This window comes from Eretmochelys imbricata, chromosome 2 (assembly GCF_965152235.1).
Source record: "Eretmochelys imbricata isolate rEreImb1 chromosome 2, rEreImb1.hap1, whole genome shotgun sequence".
NCBI classification, from domain to species: domain Eukaryota; kingdom Metazoa; phylum Chordata; order Testudines; family Cheloniidae; genus Eretmochelys; species Eretmochelys imbricata.
In genome coordinates, this window is record NC_135573.1 from 21800582 (window position 1) to 21820660 (window position 20079).

Genomic DNA, 20079 nt, shown 5'->3' on the forward strand with positions numbered 1-20079 from the left:
TTATACACACAAAGCATGAAAAAATACCTCCCCCCACCCCACTCTCCTGCTGGCAATAGCTTATCTAAAGTGATCACTCTCCTTACAATGTGTATGATAATCAAGTTGGGCCATTTCCAGCACAAATCCAGGTTTTCTCACCCCCGCCCCTCCACAAACCCACTCTCCTGCTGGTAATAGCTTATCTAAAGTGACCACTCTCCTTACAATGTGTATGATAATCAAGGTGGGCCATTTCCAGCACAAATCCAGAGTTTAACAAGAACGTCTGGCCGGCGGGGAGGGGGGAATTAGGAAAAAACAAGGGGAAATAGGTTACCTTGCATAATGACTTAGCCACTCCCAGTCTCTATTCAAGCCTAAGTTAATTGTATCCAATTTGCAAATGAATTCCAATTCAACAGTTTCTCGCTGGAGTCTGGATTTGAAGTTTTTTTGTTGAAGAATTGCAACTTTCATGTCTGTAATCGCGTGACCAGAGAGATTGAAGTGTTCTCTGACTGGTTTATGAATGTTATAATTCTTGACATCTGATTTGTGTCCATTTATTCTTTTACGTAGAGAGTGTCCAGTTTGACCAATGTACATGGCAGAGGGGCATTGCTGACACATGATGGCATATATCACATTGGTGGATGTACAGGTGAATGAGCCTCTGATAGTGTGGCTGATGTTATTAGGCCCTGTGATGGTGTCCCCTGAATAGATCTGTGGGCACAGTTGGAACGGGCTTTGTTGCAAGGATAGGTTCCTGGGTTAGTGGTTCTGTTGTGTGGTATGTGGTTGCTGGTGAGTATTTGCTTCAGGTTGGGGGGCTGTCTGTAGGCAAGGACTGGCCTGTCTCCCAGGATTTGTGAGAGTGTTGGGTCATCCTTCAGGATAGGTTGTAGATCCTTAATAATGCGTTGGAGGGGTTTTAGTTGGGGGCTGAAGGTGACGGCTAGTGGCGTTCTGTTATTTTCTTTGTTAGGCCTGTCCTGTAGTAGGTGACGTCTGGGAACTCTTCTGGCTCTATCAATCTGTTTCTTCACTTCCGCAGGTGGGTATTGTAATTGTAAGAATGCTTGATAGAGATCTTGTAGGTGTTTGTCTCTGTCTGAGGGGTTGGAGCAAATGCGGTTGTATCGCAGAGCTTGGCTGTAGACGATGGATCGTGTGGTGTGGTCAGGGTGAAAGCTGGAGGCATGTAGGTAGGAATAGCGGTCAGTAGGTTTCCAGTATAGGGTGGTGTTTATGTGACCATCGTTTATTAGCACTGTAGTGTCCAGGAAGTGGATCTCTTGTGTGGACTGGACCAGGCTGAGGTTGATGGTGGGATGGAAATTGTTGAAATCATGGTGGAATTCCTCAAGGCTTCTTTTCCATGGGTCCAGATGATGAAGATGTCATCAATATAGTGCAAGTAGAGTAGGGGAGTTAGGGGACGAGAGCTGAGGAAGCATTGTTCTAAGTCAGCCATAAAAATGTTGGCATACTGTGGGGCCATGCGGGTACCCATAGTGTGTGCATTGTGTGTGTGGCAGGGTGTGGGAGCTGCTAAACTTCCTCACTCTCTCAATATTTTCCCTCGGACAAGTCCTCTGGCAAGCTGCCCTGCATTGCCTGGCTCCGGCTTCCTGCCTCCGACCTGGCCAGGGGGCGGGGAGAGGAGATTGTGGGGGGAGGTGTGGAGCTTCCCCCGGGACTGCCGTGCTCTTGCGCTGCAGTTTGAGGAGGAGCAATGCCCTTCATGTCCTCAACTCTGCCCATGGGCTCAGGGTTTCTGCCCCACAGGGAGGCACCAGGGCTCAGGGCTCCAGGCTTCAGCCCTGCGGGGGGCACTGGGGATCAGGGCTTCAGCCCTGCACCCCCCAGCTTCAGTCCTACGGGGGGCACTGGGGATTGGGGCTTCAGCCATGGGGCCCCGCAGCCCCCTTGAAAGGGCTCTGGGGGTCCGTGGACCCTGGTTGAGAACTGCTGATCTAGATGAGTTGGTGAACCCCCTGGAAGACCTCTGCATACCCGCCCCTCTGAGAGCTGCGTGCATGCCCTGGTTGAGAACCACTGAGCTAGAGAGACTTTCAGAGATGTCAGTAACACAAAGGTCTTTCTGTACCCAGTGAAGCATAGGAAGGAAGTTACAGCTGAAGTGGAGGAGGGACAGGCTGAGATCTGTTAATTCTAGAAAAGTGAAAGTCTGTCATAGTAAGAAGGAAAATAAAAGTAGCTGACGGCCAAAATGAAAACTATAAATGTCTATGGGCCTGGTCTAGTTCCAATTGACTGGAATGGTGTTGGGCCAAATCCCCATGTGAGAAGCTTACAAGCAAAACTAGATGATCTAGAATTCCTGGAAAAGAAGAGGACCATGACATAATAGGCAATATTAACACTTGGTGGAAAAACAAAAAAAAATCATTATAATACCTGGTTGTAAATTCTACAGGAAGGACAGATTATGGCTGTTCTTAATCTTGGTAAAAGTGGTCAGATTTAAATGTTGCAGGTTGGAGACAAGACTTTTGCAGAACAGGGGCCCTAACTGCTGTTATATAAACTTAAACTGGTTGATCTATGGCATCATGCAAGAGGTACCTGAATGTGTTACATTTGGATTTGAGTAAGTTGTTTTTGTGGTTCAGGGTGTTCTGAAAACAGATTTTTATGGTACTAGATAACACAGGTGCTGGCTTCCTCCTTTCCCCAGGGGTGCTCAAGCCCCACTCAGCCACAGGCCCCACCCCAGCTGCGCCCCTACCACCTTCCCCAAGTGCGCCCCATCCCCGCTTCTCCCCCTCTGCCCAGCGCTTCCTGGATGCTGTGGAACAGGTGATTGCGGTGGGTGGGAGACGCTGGAAGGGAGAGGGAGGAGTTGATTGGTAGGGCCGTTGGCAGGTGGGAGGCGTTGGGGGGTGGTGGTGGGGAGCTGGCTGCCAGTGAGTGCTAAGCACCCACTAATTTTTTTCAGTGGGTGCTCCAGCCCTGGTGATGCCTATGCTGGATAATCTTTACATATTTTTAAATAAAATGCAAACAATCTGGAGGCTATTATTAATTCATTATAACTGTCCAATCGAATGTTTAATCCTTTTCTGACTCTTGGATGGGCTTGGTGAGTTCTGCAGCATGGTTTGGGGAGTTTATGGTGGAGAGGCTTCATAACCCTTGCACTGCCCTCTGGTGGCATTCTCCACAGCAGCATAGAGAAAAGTTAGAGGCTAGAGATGAGTATGAGCAGTGTGGCCAGGGAATTCAGGATTCACTGACGGAAACCCATATTTAGCAGCCTGAAAAGGCTACATAGAACAGTGGCTCTCAACCTTTCCAGACTACTGTACCCCTTTCAGGAGTCTGATTTTGTTTGCGTACCCCCAAGTTTCACCTCACTTAGAAACTACTTGCTTACAAAATCAGACATAAAAATACAAAAGTGTCACAACACACTATTACTGAAAAATTTCTTACTTTCTCCTTTTTACCATACAATTATAAAATAAATAATTTGGCATATAAATAGTGTACTTACATTTCAGTGTATAATACATAGAGCAGTATAAACAAGCCTTGTACGATATTTTAGTTAGTACTGACTTTTCTAGTGCTTTTTGTGTAGTCTGTTGTAAAACTAGGCAAATACTAGATGAACTGATGTACCCCCTGGAAGACCTCTGTGTATCCCCAGGGTACGCGTACCCCTGGTTGAGAACCCCTGACGTAGAACACTGGCAATGTTCCACTTCATCTTTGAATTGACGAGGAAGATTTCATCTCCTCCAATCCCAGCCGCCAGCACTGGTCTCCTGTGTATAGGCTGTTCACTCCAGTTTGTAAATTGGACTGGATTTTGCCCATTGGTTGGGGAAGAGGTAGAGCAGGGGAGGGGCTTTGGGGGGAAGAGGCTGGGCAGGGGAGGTTCCAGTGCTCCTGCTGGAGTGTCTGGTTTTTAAATATTACCAAGTTGGCAACCCTGTCTGAGAATTTACCTTTGTAGCAAGCTCACAGATCCTGCTGGAGTCTCAAAGATTAATCAGAGTTACTATACATCATGTGATGAATCTGGTTAAAAATAAAGTCTGATTAATCAAAATGTCTGCTTGCCAGAGGCTTCAGTTACACTTTCTCTTTAAATAAAAGTAATCGCAATGAAAGATAGAGAAGGCCTGTTATATCATTTGGCCCATTCCTTGCCAGTGCAGAATTGTTGCTTTCAATGTTTTTATATTAAATTTATCCTATGCAGTTTTGTATGGAACCACCGCTATTCCCTTGAGAGACTCCACAATTTACTATACTTTCTGACTTCGACCTGTAGCTTGATATTCAGCAGAAGATTTTTCTTTTCTTAATGTTATTATAACATAACTAGTTTAATCCCCTTGACCTCTCTTTTGTCTCCTGGTGTGGTGTTTATATATCTCAACTACCTTTAGGCTGTTATGTCTATCTCCTTAAGATCCCAATCCTGCAATGAGTTCCACCATTGAACCTCCATTGATTTCACTGTGGTGACGCACAGGGATCTGCCTGTGTGTGGCTCTTTCCAGGATCAGGGCCTTAGATTGTGAGCGCCTTCCTATGAGAACAATCACTTCTTGAATGTTTGGAAAGCCCCGACCACATTTGAGCTCTGTCACACCACACCCAACCATCATAAATAATAATTGCAGGAAAGCTTGAGCAATAATGTAAGTTTTGCAACACACTGAAAAAAGGACTGCGCCCAAAATCTAATCAGTCTTCTCTGGTAGGTCATTCTGTAGTCAAGTGCTCTTTATGGAGCATTCTTTATCTCTGGCTCTCAAGTCTCCCCTCATAATGGTCACTTCTCCAAAGATGTCACAGTTGGCTGAGTAAATCCTTCTAGTTCTCTGGTACTCTGTTGCCCTCAAAATTCTCAGTTTCTTTACAAATTAAAGCTATAAAGATGCCTACAAGAAGAAACAAAGGGCCAGGAGTTAGGGCTCCTAGGTTTGTTTGGTTCTCCCATAGATGCCAAAGGAAAAAAAATGGTGGGTGCTCAGCACCCTCTGGAATCCCCCCATTAGCACTTCCCCCCACCCCTGCCAGCGCCTCCCGCCCGCCGGGGAACAGCTGTCCCGCGGCATGCAGGAGGACCTGGGTGGGGCATGCTCGGGGGTGGGGTGGGCGGTGCCCTGGAGGAAGGGGGAGGAGTGGGGGTGGAAAGAGGTGAGACAGGGTGGGGCATTGGGGGAAGGGGTGGAGTGGGGCAGAGCCTGAGGTGGAGCCAAGGGGGAGCAGCCCCCCGGCACATTAGCAGGTTGGCGCCTATGGGTTCTCCCACTGACAAGTCCTGTGACTTCAGCCTCTCCCTGTCTGTTTCCTTATCTCTAAAATGAGGACAGTACTTGTCTCACAAGGGTGACATGATTTAGGACCCCATCCTACAATTAAATCCATGTGGGTGGATCCCTGCACCTCCATATTCAGTGGGGCTCCTTCTAGGCACAAGGGTCTGCCTGCAAGAACTCATTGTAGAATCAGGACCTTAATTAGCACAGCCAGTTCGTAAATGTTCTCATGAAAATGAGAAATGATAAAAGATGGGGGGAAATTGTCAAAAGTCTTCTTCAAAAGTTCTTAGGATTTTGCAGAAAAAACCCACCCAAAATGAAACTTTTAAATTTTTTAACAACTATTTTTTTTTATTTTTCAGCTGAATTTTTTCAAGTTTTTACTTTCTTGGCAACCCCTATTTTCCCTTCCCACTTCAGAAAAAATTTCATAATAGGGACACTTCCTATGGAAACTTCTGTTTTGGTGAAAAAGCTATTTTTGGCTGAGAAACATTTTTGAATAAAAAAAACTTTTACCAGCTTTATTAATTAGTTAATATTAATAAAGATCTCTATATGTGTAAAATATTGATATCAGCATAACTCACCAGATAGTTATGTTTTTAATAAGGCACCACAGATACTAAAAATATGCCCAGGCTGTCATCAAAAGCTTAAATTTTCTGTACAAGGAATAAGAGCAGGGAGAATAGATTAAAGAACAGTGACATTTTTCTTGAGTTTCAGAAATGAGATAGTGCTCTAAAACCAGTTGGCTGCCTGATAAAAACATGTTTAACTAGACATACAAGCCAACACCCATCTTCTTCTGTTGTTTCCCTTAGTAGGCTGAAAATTACAAGCAGTGCATCATTTATTATATATGCACCGTAGAAGAAACCCCACTTATTGTGACATCTTTGTCACAGAACTTGATATTAATCCTCTGCAGCTGTTGCATTTACAGTCACGTGCTTCTAACTTCTCCTCAGAATGGATGGAGAGAGGAGAAGTGGCCTGGGCACTCTCCCCAGAAAAGTAGCAGACACTATGCTGCACTATCTGGACTTGCTTCCACCTTCCAGAAGTCTTTGTTATTCTTTCAATTAAAAGAACCAGCAACAATATAAAGAACTTTATAAATAAACCCCTTGTAGCAGAAGCGCTTGAGATCCTGAACAGTTAAAATGTAAAAACCAATAATTGCAATTTTTTTTTTTTTTTTTTTAAAGCAAGCTAAACAAATGGGTTGCCACCTGTCAGGGCCTGGACACTCCTGACTATGAATTTAGGCCTGACACTTTCTTTACACATAAATTAATTTCCAGGACAATAAAAATATCAGATTGCATGTTAGTGTATTTAAAAAGCTTCCCAATTCCTTTAAAACTTTGGCACATAATTGTCCTAGAGTGTTCTGATGAAAAAGATTGCACTTTAGGATCATACTGGATAGTTAGTACTCATTTAAAAAAAATATGAATACATTTTTATTGCAAAACCTAATTAGAAATCTGAAATCTTTGCATTTATAAAAAAGAACAACTGTCTTTTAATTTAAAAACAATTCCCCTGCAGTGATTGCAATCCAAATGTTGCAGCATTGTCCTGTTGCATGCGGGGAGGGAGGCAGAAGAGAAGAGAAAAGGGATGAAGAAACCGAAGTGAAACACAGTTTTTTTTCCACTGCCTAAATGATAGGGTATTGATTTGCTGATGTTTGTAACGTTTTGATTATGTAAATCGCTATATCAATGTTAAGCTATTACTTATCAAATTTATTAGTAATAACAGGAAATAGTTCCCCCCCGAAAAAAATCTCATTTGAATCTGCCAGTTTTAGTTACAACGATGACACACCTCTGAGATGATTCAAGCTTGCCCAGGAGCATGGGTTTTGGAAGATCAGAAACCACGTGCCTAAACCTGGCACACCGTCTCTGTGTAATCTACAGAAAACAGAGAGGACAGCTCTCTGAGGTTCACTGCCTGAAACTAGTTGTCCAGACTCCCTCCCCCGAGGGAGAGAGCGGTACCCCATGAATATGATGTGTAAGTAAACAGCATCTCAACCCAGCCCTCTGAGAGAGCACGCATGCAGCCCTCAGAGCACGTGTCAGGTCACACAGGTCCCTCCCCTCCACTGTGCGACAGCCCCACCCACTAAAATCAGACGCGAGCTCACCCATAATCCCGGGGGAAGGGAGCGGGGCGGCGAGGCTGACTCCCCCGGGACAGACTGACACGGGATAACGGCCCCAGGTCGCACGAAGAAGCCCTCGGCGGGTCAGACGCTCGCTGTGTTCTATTTCCCGGACCCCAGCGCGGTATAAACGCCGGCCAAGCTCGCCGCGCCCAAACGAAGCCCCGCTCCCACTGAGTCCAGCCTCGCTGCTGAGACACGCCCGGGCTGCCCAGCGCTTGAGCGCCGCAGCGGCTCGCTCCCCTGGCACCAGCGGGCCGGGGAAACCCCACGGGCAGCGCCCAGGCCACCGAGTGGTGGAGCCGGGCATGAACCCGCTCCTCGGCCGGGGTTGACCCAAGGGAGCACTGGGACCGGAGGGGAGCCCGCCCAGGCGGAGAGCCCGGGGGCGGGGGTGCTGCTGAGCACGGCGGGAGGAGCCTCCCCGGGCTTCCCCTGAGGCTGAGCGCCCCCACCCACGCGCCTCGGAGCAAGGCGTGGGGCCCGGGCCGGGGCCGGGCAGGGCGCTCGCCACTCGGCTAGGGGCGGGCCCCCGGTCTCTCTCCCGCCGTCGCTCAGGCATCGGCCGGGCGCCTGCGCGGAGCCGCCCCCTCGGCTGTCCGCGGGCGCCGCCGGTGGTTGCCGCGCCTGTGCGGCGCGGCCGGGGTGTTCCCTCCCCAGCCGGGCCGGGGGAGAGCGCTGCTGCCAGGAGCCTCCATGGGGCGGCGCAGGGAGCTGTGACTGGCTCGCCCTTCCCCAGCCCGGAGCCCAGCCGCAGGAGGCGGCTGCAGAGAGACCGAGCGGAGCCCCCTGGCGCGTCCCCCTCCCCAGTCTCGGCCACCGGCGCACGAAGGAGCCGAGCCCGGCCGCGGCTGCTCGTTTCCCGGCTCCGGGGCTCCGCCCTGGATGGTGCCCGGCCCTGCCGCGCGCGGGGCTCCCGGGCCGGGATCGTAGCTCCCTAGCGCCGCTCCCTGCCTGCTGATGTCGGCGTGGCTGAGCCGGGCGGCGCTGCGGCTGGGGCGGCCGGGGGGCCCCGCCACCGCCGCCCCTTTCTGCCTGGGCTCCTTACGGGCCCCCCGCTGCTGCCGCCGCCGCCTGGCCACCCTGCGCGGCGGATCCGAGGGGCTGCGCCTGCCCCCGGCCTCGTCCTCCCCGGCCTCGGGGCTGGCGCCCCCCGGCCGCCCGCGGGCGCTGGGCACCCACCCCAAGAAGGAGCCGATCGAGGCGCTGAACACGGCGCAGGGCGCCCGCGACTTCATCTACAGCCTGCACTCCACCGAGCGGAGCTGCCTGCTGCGGGAGCTGCACCGCTTCGAGTCCATCGCCATCGCGCAAGGTGAGCGGCCGGCGGGGGCCAGCGCCGCCCTGCCCTGCCCGCGCCGGGGCCCAGCCTGGCATCGCCGCGCCCTGGCAGCGACCCTTCCTCCAGCTGGGAGCGTGTCCTGTTCCCCCCGGCGCTGGGGGAGACGCCGACGCGCAGCCCTCCGCTAAAGTCCTCCTGTGCACGGCCTGTGCCCCGTCCTGCACCTGGTTCCCCAGCTGCATTAGCTACGGGGCGCCAGGCTGCCAGCGCAGCCGCTAACGCTTTGTAACACCTTGCTCCCAAAGTAAGTGACATGGAAAGGGTTCCTCATCGCCTGCTCCCCCAGCCAGGTGTCCTGAGCAGCCGGGCTGGTGTGGCTGTGTCGCGTACTTCAGAGTACCTTTGATGAGCTGAGCTGGGCTGTGCAGTGAAGTGAGATGCTGCATGGGTCCCCGGGTTACTCACGGAAAGTTTTCTATTAAAAAAAAAAGTAGGAATAACATGCCTAGTGTAATGGTTCCTCTCTTGCCTATCTCTGTTCATTGAAAAGTAAAACCTATTTTGGTTGAGGAAGGTGTGTTTGAAGGGCTTTAGGACCAGGAAGGAGAGAATCTCCAGAAGGTATTAGGAAGCAGAAGAGTAGAGCAGAGGAGGTAAAACGAGTAGAGGATCTGTGAATGACTTGAAAACATCCAGCATCAAACTGGGGAACCGTATAGTGAAATAAAGATGAAAGTGTGCTGTATGCTGACCAATTAAATTAATACTAGCTTCAGGTTGTTGGTAAAGAGGGACAGGGAGAAAAAGCAAACTCTTTACCATATTAGATAAAAACCTTAATGAAAATAGAAGCAGAAAACAAAGTGTTAAAACTAGGGCTTGCTATTTCATTCTGGACTAAATTGTCTATTTTGAGCTTTTTAAATTACTGTGGAATTTAGAGATTTGGCATGTGCGATTTTAGGGAGGCTTCTCAGAACTCCAGGAAAAGAGATGGAAGTAAAATGACAGCGAAATGGAGAAAAGGAATAAAATGATTCTAAGGAACCCTTTTCACACTCTAACTACTCAACTTGTATGAGTTTTCTGGATGTTGGTATGATTTATTGATTCAATGATGTATTCAGGTCCGACTTAATAAGAATTCAGCCTTTTCTCCCTCCTATGCATTAGGGCCAATAGAATCCTTAAAAAGCAATAGAGTAAGTAGGAGACTCATGTAAAATGTGACTTCAAAAAATATACTAATGAGATAGATAGATAGATAGATATAAAGGTAAATTTGTCTTTATTGTGCAGTATCAGTGCATAGGGACTGTGTCCTCTGCCTTCAACACCCGTAGCTTGGCAATTCTTGGGCAGCGTAACATTTGTGTATGTCAAAGTGTTAAGCAGCAGTTCATAAGCTTCCAAAAATGCCATGCAGGTGGCCAATTTTTAAAATTTTCACCTAGCTTTGGTCTCAAAACTTGATGTAACACAAACAAACAAAAACAAAAAATCTATTAAGCAGAGTACTGAATTTGAAATTCTGACTCTTATAATATAATTATTAGGTACCATCATTTTTTATTACAAATATTCAAGATTCTGTAACATATTAAAGAAATCAACTCATATTTGAGGTAGGCCTCTGTGTGTCTTCAGTAGTACTGTCGTATATGTCCTTGGAAAGGGCACTTTTATGACCTGTAGATGTACAGTGCAAGTCTCGAGGAAACATTGCAGTAAATGGAAAACAGCTACAACATTTCAGCCCTAGAAGCTCTGTTTCGCTGAAGAAATAATGTGCCTTTCTTATCTTTGTTGTGTAAATGAATGCTATACTATTCTGCGATAGAAAGCAAGGGACATTTTAAAAAATTACTATGTGAATATCTCTTGAGAAAATTCAAGCTTTTGTGGCGCTTTACTGCTAGCTTTTGGCAAAGCAATGCATGAGGTGTGAATAGTTGTATTCTTTAGCATAGTTGCCAAAGCAAGTTATTCAATGATAAAATAGGACAAGAAGAAATGTGATTTTTTTTTTTATTTCAACATAAGGTTTGAGGATTGATACAGAGATAAACAGATTGCATTAAGTAGTTTGCTAAACTACTGCTAGTTGCATTATGATAGCCTTCCTCTATAACTTCATTTCTATAAAATCCATAGTCTGCATACCTATTAACTGAGTATTTAGAAGACTAAACAGGAAAAAAAACAGGCCATATTAATCTTTATTGTATTTGAATGATGACTTCTGTCATCATCTGTAAAGTTACCAGGGGCACCTCTCTCATACTCTTGGCACTCATGAAAATTAGTTAATAGCATAATTAACATGAACAGAAGACTCAGCAGGAACCTCACATACTTAAATAAATGAATGGACCACATAATATAGATAAAATAGCCATTCCATCCTCGGTAAACATTACTCCTCAAATAACATTTGTCTCCAAAAATCCCTCTAAAAATTTTTGGAGACTCCCGTGCAGGTCAGCATATCCAGGCTATTTCTAGTTGGGTGTGTGTTTGTTTGTGTATTCCAGAGGAAAGGGTCCCTCATCTAGAATGCCCTGCCAATTTAGCGAGAGGGATCTCTGGCTGGAGTGTTTCCACAGGTCTCGACTTCAACAGTGTGTCATGTAGAGAGAGGCAGTCTAAGTCCTTGAGTCATTTAGCGATTTGTATATCTACAAATTGTACCTTCAACTCCACCTGGAAATCTGCAGGCAGCCAGGACAGATCTGGGAGCACTGAAACAATAATCTTATAATAGGATGCTCTACTTGCTGAGTGGGTTGCCACATTAATGTTAGCTTCCCAGTGGATTTAAAATGCAGCTCCAAGTAGAATGTAGTCCAGTCTTGATGTGACAGAAGTAAGAATTATTGTTACAAGGTCAGCATTTGAAAGAGAATGATGTAATGTGTGAGAAAGGGTTCAAGTGATCTTAGCTACTTGTTGAAAGGTTACTGGGGATAATTGAGATTCCAACCTGATTCCACATCGAGAAGAAATCCTCAAAGGGTATGTCTGCACAGCAAAGAAAATCCAGTGGCTGGTTCGTGTCAGCTGAATCCGGCTCAGGCTGTGGGGCTGTTTCATTGCTGTGTAGAATTGTGAGCTCGGGCTGAAACCCAGGCTGTAGGACCCTGTGGGGTGGGAGGTTCACAGAGTTTGGGTTCCAGACAGAGCCCAGAAGTCTGCACAGTAATGAAGCAGCCTGATAGCCTGAGCCCCACAACCCCGAGATGGCTGGCATGGGCCAGCCTTGGGTTTTCCTTTGCTGTGTAGACATACCCTTAGAGGATATCTTCTCCATTTGGGAGACAGTATATACCCTTTGAGGAACATATATTGTCACCACATCTTCCAATTACTTTCCCTGATCTATTAACCTCACCTTTATTTTTTTTTTTTCTGGGTTGTGCCTAGTATTTGTCAATGTGAATTTGGTAATATAGTGCATTCGTTCTGGCTTCTCATTGTACAGCAAGACATTAAGGAATTGACTGCCTGGAATCATATTTGAATTGGTTTGTTTGGTATCGCTTCAGGTTCACTTTTGGTTAACAGGCAACTAGAAATTCAGCCTTTAGAATTTTCATTTAACTTGCCATGCCTGCTACAACTAACAAACTTTCTCCTTGATGAGAAAATAATAAAAAGTGTGCACAGTTCTGTCACCATATACACTTAATCTTGGTTCATGTGTGTGGTCTTCTGATGTGTCCTGAAGCTTCAGCTCTTGACACAATACACCTTTATGGAAGAAGAGCCTTTAGTATGTGCCCCTTGTGACCAAGAATTCCTAGTTAGGGTAGGTTTTTTTTACACTCCTCCCCCACCCCTCCCCCTTCTCTACTGCTTCTGTGCCCTCGCGGAGACTGTCATTAGTTAGGGGAGACTGTAAGCAGATAGGAGACATGTTCACATCAAGAACCAAAGGGGGCCTGTTTCCCAACTAATTATCCAAGCCCATCACCAGAAGAATATAGTCCCATCTACATCTACCAACTGCCTTACAGCTAGATAGGGCAGGACATCTTGCCTGCAGCTTCTACTAACAGCAGAGGCTGAAGAATAACCTACCTTTTGTCACCACTGCTGCACTGAAGAACAGTTGTCAGATAGGTGAGCCAGAGCCATCATCCTTAACATTTAGAAGCCACCAATCCGAACAGGTGGGCCTATGAAAAAAGTTTGTATCATTACTATTTCAAAACGTAACCCATTCCTGTCCACCGTGATCATATAGCTATGCACGGGGATGTGTTGAGTGGATAGGATAATTCCTTGGGATGCATTCCAAGCATAACTGATTTGTTTTATGTTAGGTGTTAGTTGGAGAACTCTAGGTGCCCTCCAGCTCCCTGTTGCCGAAGTGGATCCCAAGTTCTGTTTTCTTTCACCAATCCTACTGATCGGTTTACACTGGTAGACATTATCAGGGCTATCTAGAAAAGAGCTAGAAGTGTACTTTAAAAACAGAAATTCTCCTTTATACTTTTAGTCCTCAATCAGAAGGCCTGTCTCTGTGTGCTTGGCAGTGCCCTGCAGGGAGCCACACGGAGCTGTGCTTCTCAACCTTTCCAGATTACTGTACCCCTTTCCAGGAGTCTGATTTGTCTTGTGTACCGCAAGTTTCACCTCACTTAAAAACTACTTGCTTACAAAATCAGACACAAGTGTCACATCACGCTATTATTGAAAAATTGCTGACTTTCTCATTTTTCTCATATAATTATAAAATAAATCAATTGGAATATAAATATTTTACTTGCATTTCATTGTGATATTAGAGCCTGTTTTTCACTTGGAAGCCTTGTCAGAAGCTTGAGCCCCAGGCAGCAGGGCTGAAGCATGCTACTTAGCTTTGCAGCAATCCCTGTGGTGTGGGGCCCTGGGCAGTTGCCCTGCTTGCCACCCCTTTATGCCAGCCCTGCACTTGCAATCCCCCTAAACACGTCCTGTGGACCCCCCCATCCCCCGAGGGCTGCAACCCCCAGGTTGAAAAACACTGATCTAGATGAGTTGAGTACCCCCTGGAAAACTTGTGTGTATCCCCAGGAGTACATATACTCCTGGTTGAGAATCACTGACATAGAGGAACCTCTCACAGGAGCAGTGGAGCAAGAGCATGTAGCTCTGGGTAGGAAGAATGGGAGGAGGAAAAAGTATAGAATTGGATTTTTAGGTTGTGTTGTCAGGATAATATTTTTACCTTACTATGACCTGACAGTTGAGGTGGAATACATTTTTTTTTAAAGCGTTCCATGTTAAAATTTTGACAGTACATCACTAGATAGTGTGCTGTATCGACAACATTAATTTTTTTTCCCTTGTAACATGGAAATCCTTTGCAAGTTGTTCTCAGACAGAGAAGCTTGAGGATTATGTCTGAGTTTCTATTCTTCCTGGAAAATACAGTTTGTAAATGTAATACCTGTCCCTTACAGACATTATCTTAAAGTCACACAGATGGACCGGACTCGCATCATATTTTACTTCCTCCCTCTTTACAGTTATAAAATCACCAAGTGGTGGGCTGACAAATTCCTCCCTTTTCTGTTTTGAATATACCTGGAATGCTTCCAATTTTGCTTTATTTTCTGAGTAAAAGTGGTACGCCGATAAGCTTGCTTAGCAGTGAGACAAAGTTAATTCCTTCTCTCTGCCCCAACATGGTCAGAGGAAGGAGGTGTCCCTGATTCCAGAGTAGTGGGGAAGACTTACAGCTGGTGTCAAAAATGACTTTACACAGAGACTCATTTACACTTCTAAATTTCCTTTTATGTAACAAAACTATCTTTTGATGAAAATTAAGAAATGTCTGTAGAAAAAAATTTTCAGTGAAAAGATGGTTACATTCAAGTTTTGTACTTTCAGTTTGATCAAACTTGCATTTCTTAAGTGACTTTCATGAAAACACCCCTGCACAGTGTACTAAAGCGTACCAAGACCAGTAGGTTGAGTGCCACTCTTTGACCCAGTGACCACTTACATGATTCTGCTGGGATCATTTCCTCTGCAAAATAAGCTTCCTTACACTGGGTAGGGTGTGGGACTATGTGTGTGCATATTTTGGATAGACTAGTTGGTCTACTGTGGGGAATGTTTCTGCCAGTGTGATATGGCAGATATGGTTGAAGCTGAAGGGAAGATTCTTCTGGCATCCCTTTATGGCTATTGTGTATATATGTGCAGGTGGATTTGGAGCTATGCATAGATGGAACCATCTGCCTTCTGGCTAACTCTTACATGGTTTGTGCTTTCCCAAGGCAAGCAATTTTTTTTTTTTAGTGGGAGAATAAAATGATTAATTTCATTGTTGTTTTGATAATCGGTGGTTGGGCAGATTTTGTGCCTGTGTTGCTAAACATTCATAACAGTTTTTCAAGAATAAGCTGCTTTGACGGGTGCAAACGGTTCTAGTCCAATATGACAGCTCTTTCAGCTGTATGTTTGCAAAACCCACTAGTGAGTGCAAAAGGTTAATTCATAGAATCAATGAGGCTAAGATATTTCAGATGGAAATATACATTTCCTCCACCATCTCACCGTGCTTTTTCTTTTCTGAGCCTCTAAGACTAGCGTCAAGTCTCTGTATAAAGGAGGCATGTACAGCAACTGCCATGTAGCTTGTCTAGAATGTTAAAAGAAAATGCAAACAATATTGAGTTTGAACTTTGGTCAATCTTACTGTACTTTGAATATATTTTACACAAAGCATCAATTTATGGGAATCCAAGAATTACTATTTTTTAATGCTTTATGTTAATATTTCTGTGTAGAGAAGCCGAGCAACATACATTAATGCTAACGGTCTTCTGTGGTAGAGAATATAATTGGTAAGCATTTATACCGCAGTAGAAAGTCAGAAGCCTTTCATTGCTACTTTCTGTTGACATGTACAGCAATTAGCTCAATTATCAGCAATAAACCATATTTAACTTTAAGAATTTATTTCAGTTTTATGTTAAATACATTCTTTGATAATTTGTTCAAATAGCAGAAGTTGTAGGTGATAAGGTGTGAATAATATACAATGCTTTCTTGGTAAAAGAGAATGTGTGTATATAATACATGCAAACCAGCCCAACCGGGGACATTCAGAGTTAAGTTTTGCTTTATTTGCTTTGGTACAATACTTGGCCTGAGGAAAAAATGTATTTTCTTGTCAGAATCACGACCCCTCTGTTCATCCACAAAATTGTCACAGCAGCTTTTGAGTCAAAGTATTCAATGAAGCAAGTTGCTGTGCAAAGCAGATTTGGCTTTGTTGGTCTGCCCCAGCCATGCCCCTTTCTGGTGGCTGGAACTGTGGATTCTGCCTTGTTCAGATAGGCACTCTATTATGGCGTTTAGCCAGGGAGAACTGAATGCCCAATTGGGCTTAAAAACTCCACAGGTAACTGTATTACTATATATAGGCCAGGGTCAAACCTCCCTCATTAGTGAACACCACAACTACCCCACCAAGTAAATAGGGTCAAAAGTTGGATTTGTTCACTCTCCTCATCCCTAGATGAAATTATTTTGCCTTGTAAAACATAGTCTGGATGAAGTTTCATGCTAATCTTTCCTTCCACAAATGTGGGTGGCGCTAAGGTTATAGCACCTCTTGTAGCCTGCAAAACAATCAGCACCAGATGCAGGTGGAGAAGAGAGAAAAGATTGAAGACTAGGAATTTCTTTGGATACCTCAGTTATGAGCCTTCTGAGCTGAGAACTTAAAAAATATTAATCTACAAAGTTAAAAAAGCTTTAACATGTACTGCTCTTGAGGAGCTGAAAATCTTTGTTTTTAGTGGCATAAGTACCTTTGGTTGCACTACAGAGCTGCGCAACTCAGCAGTTCTTCACCTGGTTTTCTTTATTCCTTTATTCCTCTACATATTTAAGCTTTATTTAAAAAAATACACAACGCTATGTCAATCCAAGAATAAAATTGCAAATTTTAAATAGTTGGGAAACTCAATTTTAAATTTCTCATGGGGGTAAGATAACATTCCTATTACACATGTAGTATTTTTGCTAGATTAAATGTTTACCTTAATATGCCGTATGGTCAAGTTAAAATTGCTTTGAGAAATTTAACTTTAATTTCCTGACTTGTTTTGTGTTTAAACTTGCAAACCTAACATTGTGTTGGTTTTGTTTAGGACTTGATCCTGGTTCCGTGTGTATAACCTGTGAAAACAGGAGCTTCTTATAGAAAGCACTCCAGGGTGAGGCTGTTGATATATTATTAGGGTACCAAAAGTGGGGTAGGGTTTAATAGCCTAAATTACAAAGGAAGCATTTAATCATTTAAAACAGAATTAGCCTGAAATTTATCTCAGAAAATGTCTAAACATATAGCTGTCCATTTTTACACTAGATTCAGCAACAAACTGTTCAGTGCAATTTAACTCGTTTTATGACTCATTCACCAGATTTCACTTTCTGCTCCATCCTGCAGTGTTCTGTCTGTATATTTTTATGAAGACCACTTCTTTAATTTGATATGGCATCTATTTCTCTATTCTCAATAGTTCTCTAGAAATTCTCAGAGCCTGATGCTACAGACTTTACTGTCATGAAAACATCTTATTAAAGACCAATGGTGCTGTGATCAGTGGGAGTTCTGTTTACAGGATTAGGCCTCTCTATCAGTTATAAAGGCTGTATCCTTTCTGGCAGGTAAATTATGGTAGCTGGAATGGTTTTAAATAATATAAGCTACTAGAGAATGACTTGTTCCTGTTTTTGCTTTTTAAAATGTTTAGCATCCAGATACCCAAAACCACTGGTACCCTTTGAGAAGGCAACGAAGCGGGTAACATCACCAGAGTCAACTAGTACTTTTGGTATGGTAAAATCTCTTTTATGTTTGCTGGCTTTATGCAGCACAAAAAATGTAGGAAATTATCAGTTTGACATACTTCTGCTTGCTTGTTTTGAAGCAGTTGGCATGTTTTGTTAGTAGAAATAGAGTTTGCAGTTCTGTTTATAATTCAAGAATGTCAGCTAAGTCCAAAAATTATTATGGGAATATTTTTAGCTCAATTGTAGAAAGTTGTTCTTTTCCTTCTCCTTGTGGAGAGGCTTATGAACTATATCATAACTTTTAGTTAATGCTGAAACAGGCATGCATCTTTGAAATAGCTTTGTTCGCTCTGTAAACATTGGCAACATGTACCTTATACCATCAGCATCTCTTTGCTAGGAAAGAGCTACATCTGGTACACTAAATGTTCAGTACCATAGTACTGAAATACTTTCACCACTAAAAATATTATTACTTTTTTTACAAAAACCAAAGCAATAATTACTGTTCATAGGTGAAATGAAATGGAATATTCTAATTTAGATTTAGGGCAAAATTTTCAAAATTGTGCATGTGCAATTTTGCATATATATTTTGTGCCAAGTTACTTCATAAATTATGCTTGCACACTTTTACATGCATGTCTTTACAAATTTGAGCCTTAAGGCCTGGTCCTGCAGATGCTTACTCGTGTTTTAACTTCAAGTGCATGAGTAGTCATGTTGAAGTTAATGAGATTACTTACATACATAAAGTTCAGTATATACATAAGTGTTTTCAGGAGCAGGGTCTAAGTTTGACAATATATGTAAAAGTAGTAATCTTATATCTGTAAAAGGAAGACATTTATACCTGTAAGAAGTTAAGATTTTTAACTAACTTTTCTACAGGAAAATATGCTACTTTTTGATATAGTAGGACTTTTAGAGGAGATCAACATTCTGCTAACACTAAATGTGTAGTTTGATTTTTACAGTTCACATAACTATCCTAGTTAAAAACACTTTAGCAGCCATAAGCGGTATTCAGAGTGTGCATATGCTTAGTTCCATTATTTTCTCCATCAGGAGCTTAGTTCTGGTGTGTCTTCTAAATTAAAAGAAAATAAAATATGGTGTTTTACTTAAGCAACGAGAAAAGTTTACCCTGAATTGCCAGCTCTTAGCCACTGCCAATCTTATTTAGCCAGAGTGAACTAGGTGCTGTTCAGAATTATGAAGACATAGTCTGTTTCCTCTCGAATTTACATTATAAAAAGACAAAGATCACGGAATACAGGTAGATACGGTATAGAAGCAGAGAAGTCAGGGCAACTGTCACAAATCTTGTTAAGTTAGTTCCATTTTAAAAAAAATATATAGAAATGGGTAGATGAAGAGACAGTTGGAGATAGCTTGTTTTTAAAAATATCATGGAACCGTTTCAAAAACAAAAAGTATCTTCTTTTAGTTTACTCTTATTCTGTGTGAAACTTTCCTTCATAACAAATAGCATGCTTGCTTGAGTCTTGGGACATGTACTAACAATGCTTGCAATTAAATTCGTCTTTCATTTCTGACAGCTTTTTGAATTTTCAGTTTTTGTTCCATACGAACCATATTTACTTGGTTTTAAAGGCAGAAGTTCAGAAAAATGTTTTATCCAACGGATGTGATTTTTTTCATCCAAAAACTCTCAATGCTATATGCAAGAAGTTGAAAGTACTTCTGCAGTGTTCATTGCACTATGTCTATCTAAAGAATAAAGTATGTCAGTTTCTTAATATATAGCCCAGGTTTTGCTAAACTTTAGCAGAGTTATGGCATGTCAGCATTTGCTGGTTCTCTTTTCTAGTTTATTAAATGGTGTTTCCTCAGCATGTCTGCCATTTTCCATTCATCTCTGATAGTTTGTTTACATTTTGTTCTTTGGATTCCTTTGGAAGACTTGTTTGAATTATTCATTTTGTACTACTTGTTTTTAAATTGGTGAGGATAGATGTTGATTGTGCTTTGGGGAAGGACGCACTAAGGAAAGGCACTCTATTTGTAAGCTCTTTAAAAAGAGGAACCAGATGGCTAGAGATTTAAGACTGAAGCAGCACCTTCTCGAGCAGACTTTGAAGCCTGCCTGGATGCTGTGGACCACTTTGGAAAGTCAGGCCCCTCAAAGAACACCAGAGCTGGGACTTCTCAGCCAAGCTCAAATTACTCATGTGGAAGGAAGAGGAACCATTGGGCTATCTGAGAAGAAATCTCATAAGACAGCCCAGGGCCATTCCAGAGGTCAGGCTTGACTTCTGTGCCTAAGAATAGTACTGAGCAGCACTGAGAGTCTCCGGTATACTGGTTAGAGTGGGACTATCAACACACTCTCCAGTACTGAGGTGGGAGCAGAGAGGGCCTGTACTGTTGACTCAGTACTGCCTTAGGTGCCTGTTGAGACTGTCGGTCTCCTCCCTGTCTTGTACCAATAAAATAAAAACCAGCAGGATCTTATTAAAAGGGAAAAAGGCAAAATACCACATTTATTGTGAATACAG

General features: G+C 43.8%; 1 protein-coding gene across 2 annotated transcripts in view; it reads left to right on the top strand.

The window, feature by feature from the left end:
• The first annotated feature begins 8012 nt into the window (after nt 1-8012).
• Nucleotides 8013-20079, top strand: part of TMEM65 (transmembrane protein 65) — a 49614-nt gene continuing 37547 nt past the window's right edge. Inside the window, exons 1-2 of one of the 2 annotated variants that reach the window (XM_077809817.1) lie at nt 8013-8791; nt 17518-17598. In XM_077809817.1, coding sequence (XP_077665943.1) covers nt 8437-8791; nt 17518-17598 — 436 coding nt within the window. In that variant the 5' untranslated portion in view covers nt 8013-8436. The remainder of the gene's footprint in view (nt 8792-17517; nt 17599-20079) is intronic. The other variant, XM_077809819.1, reaches the window with a different exon arrangement.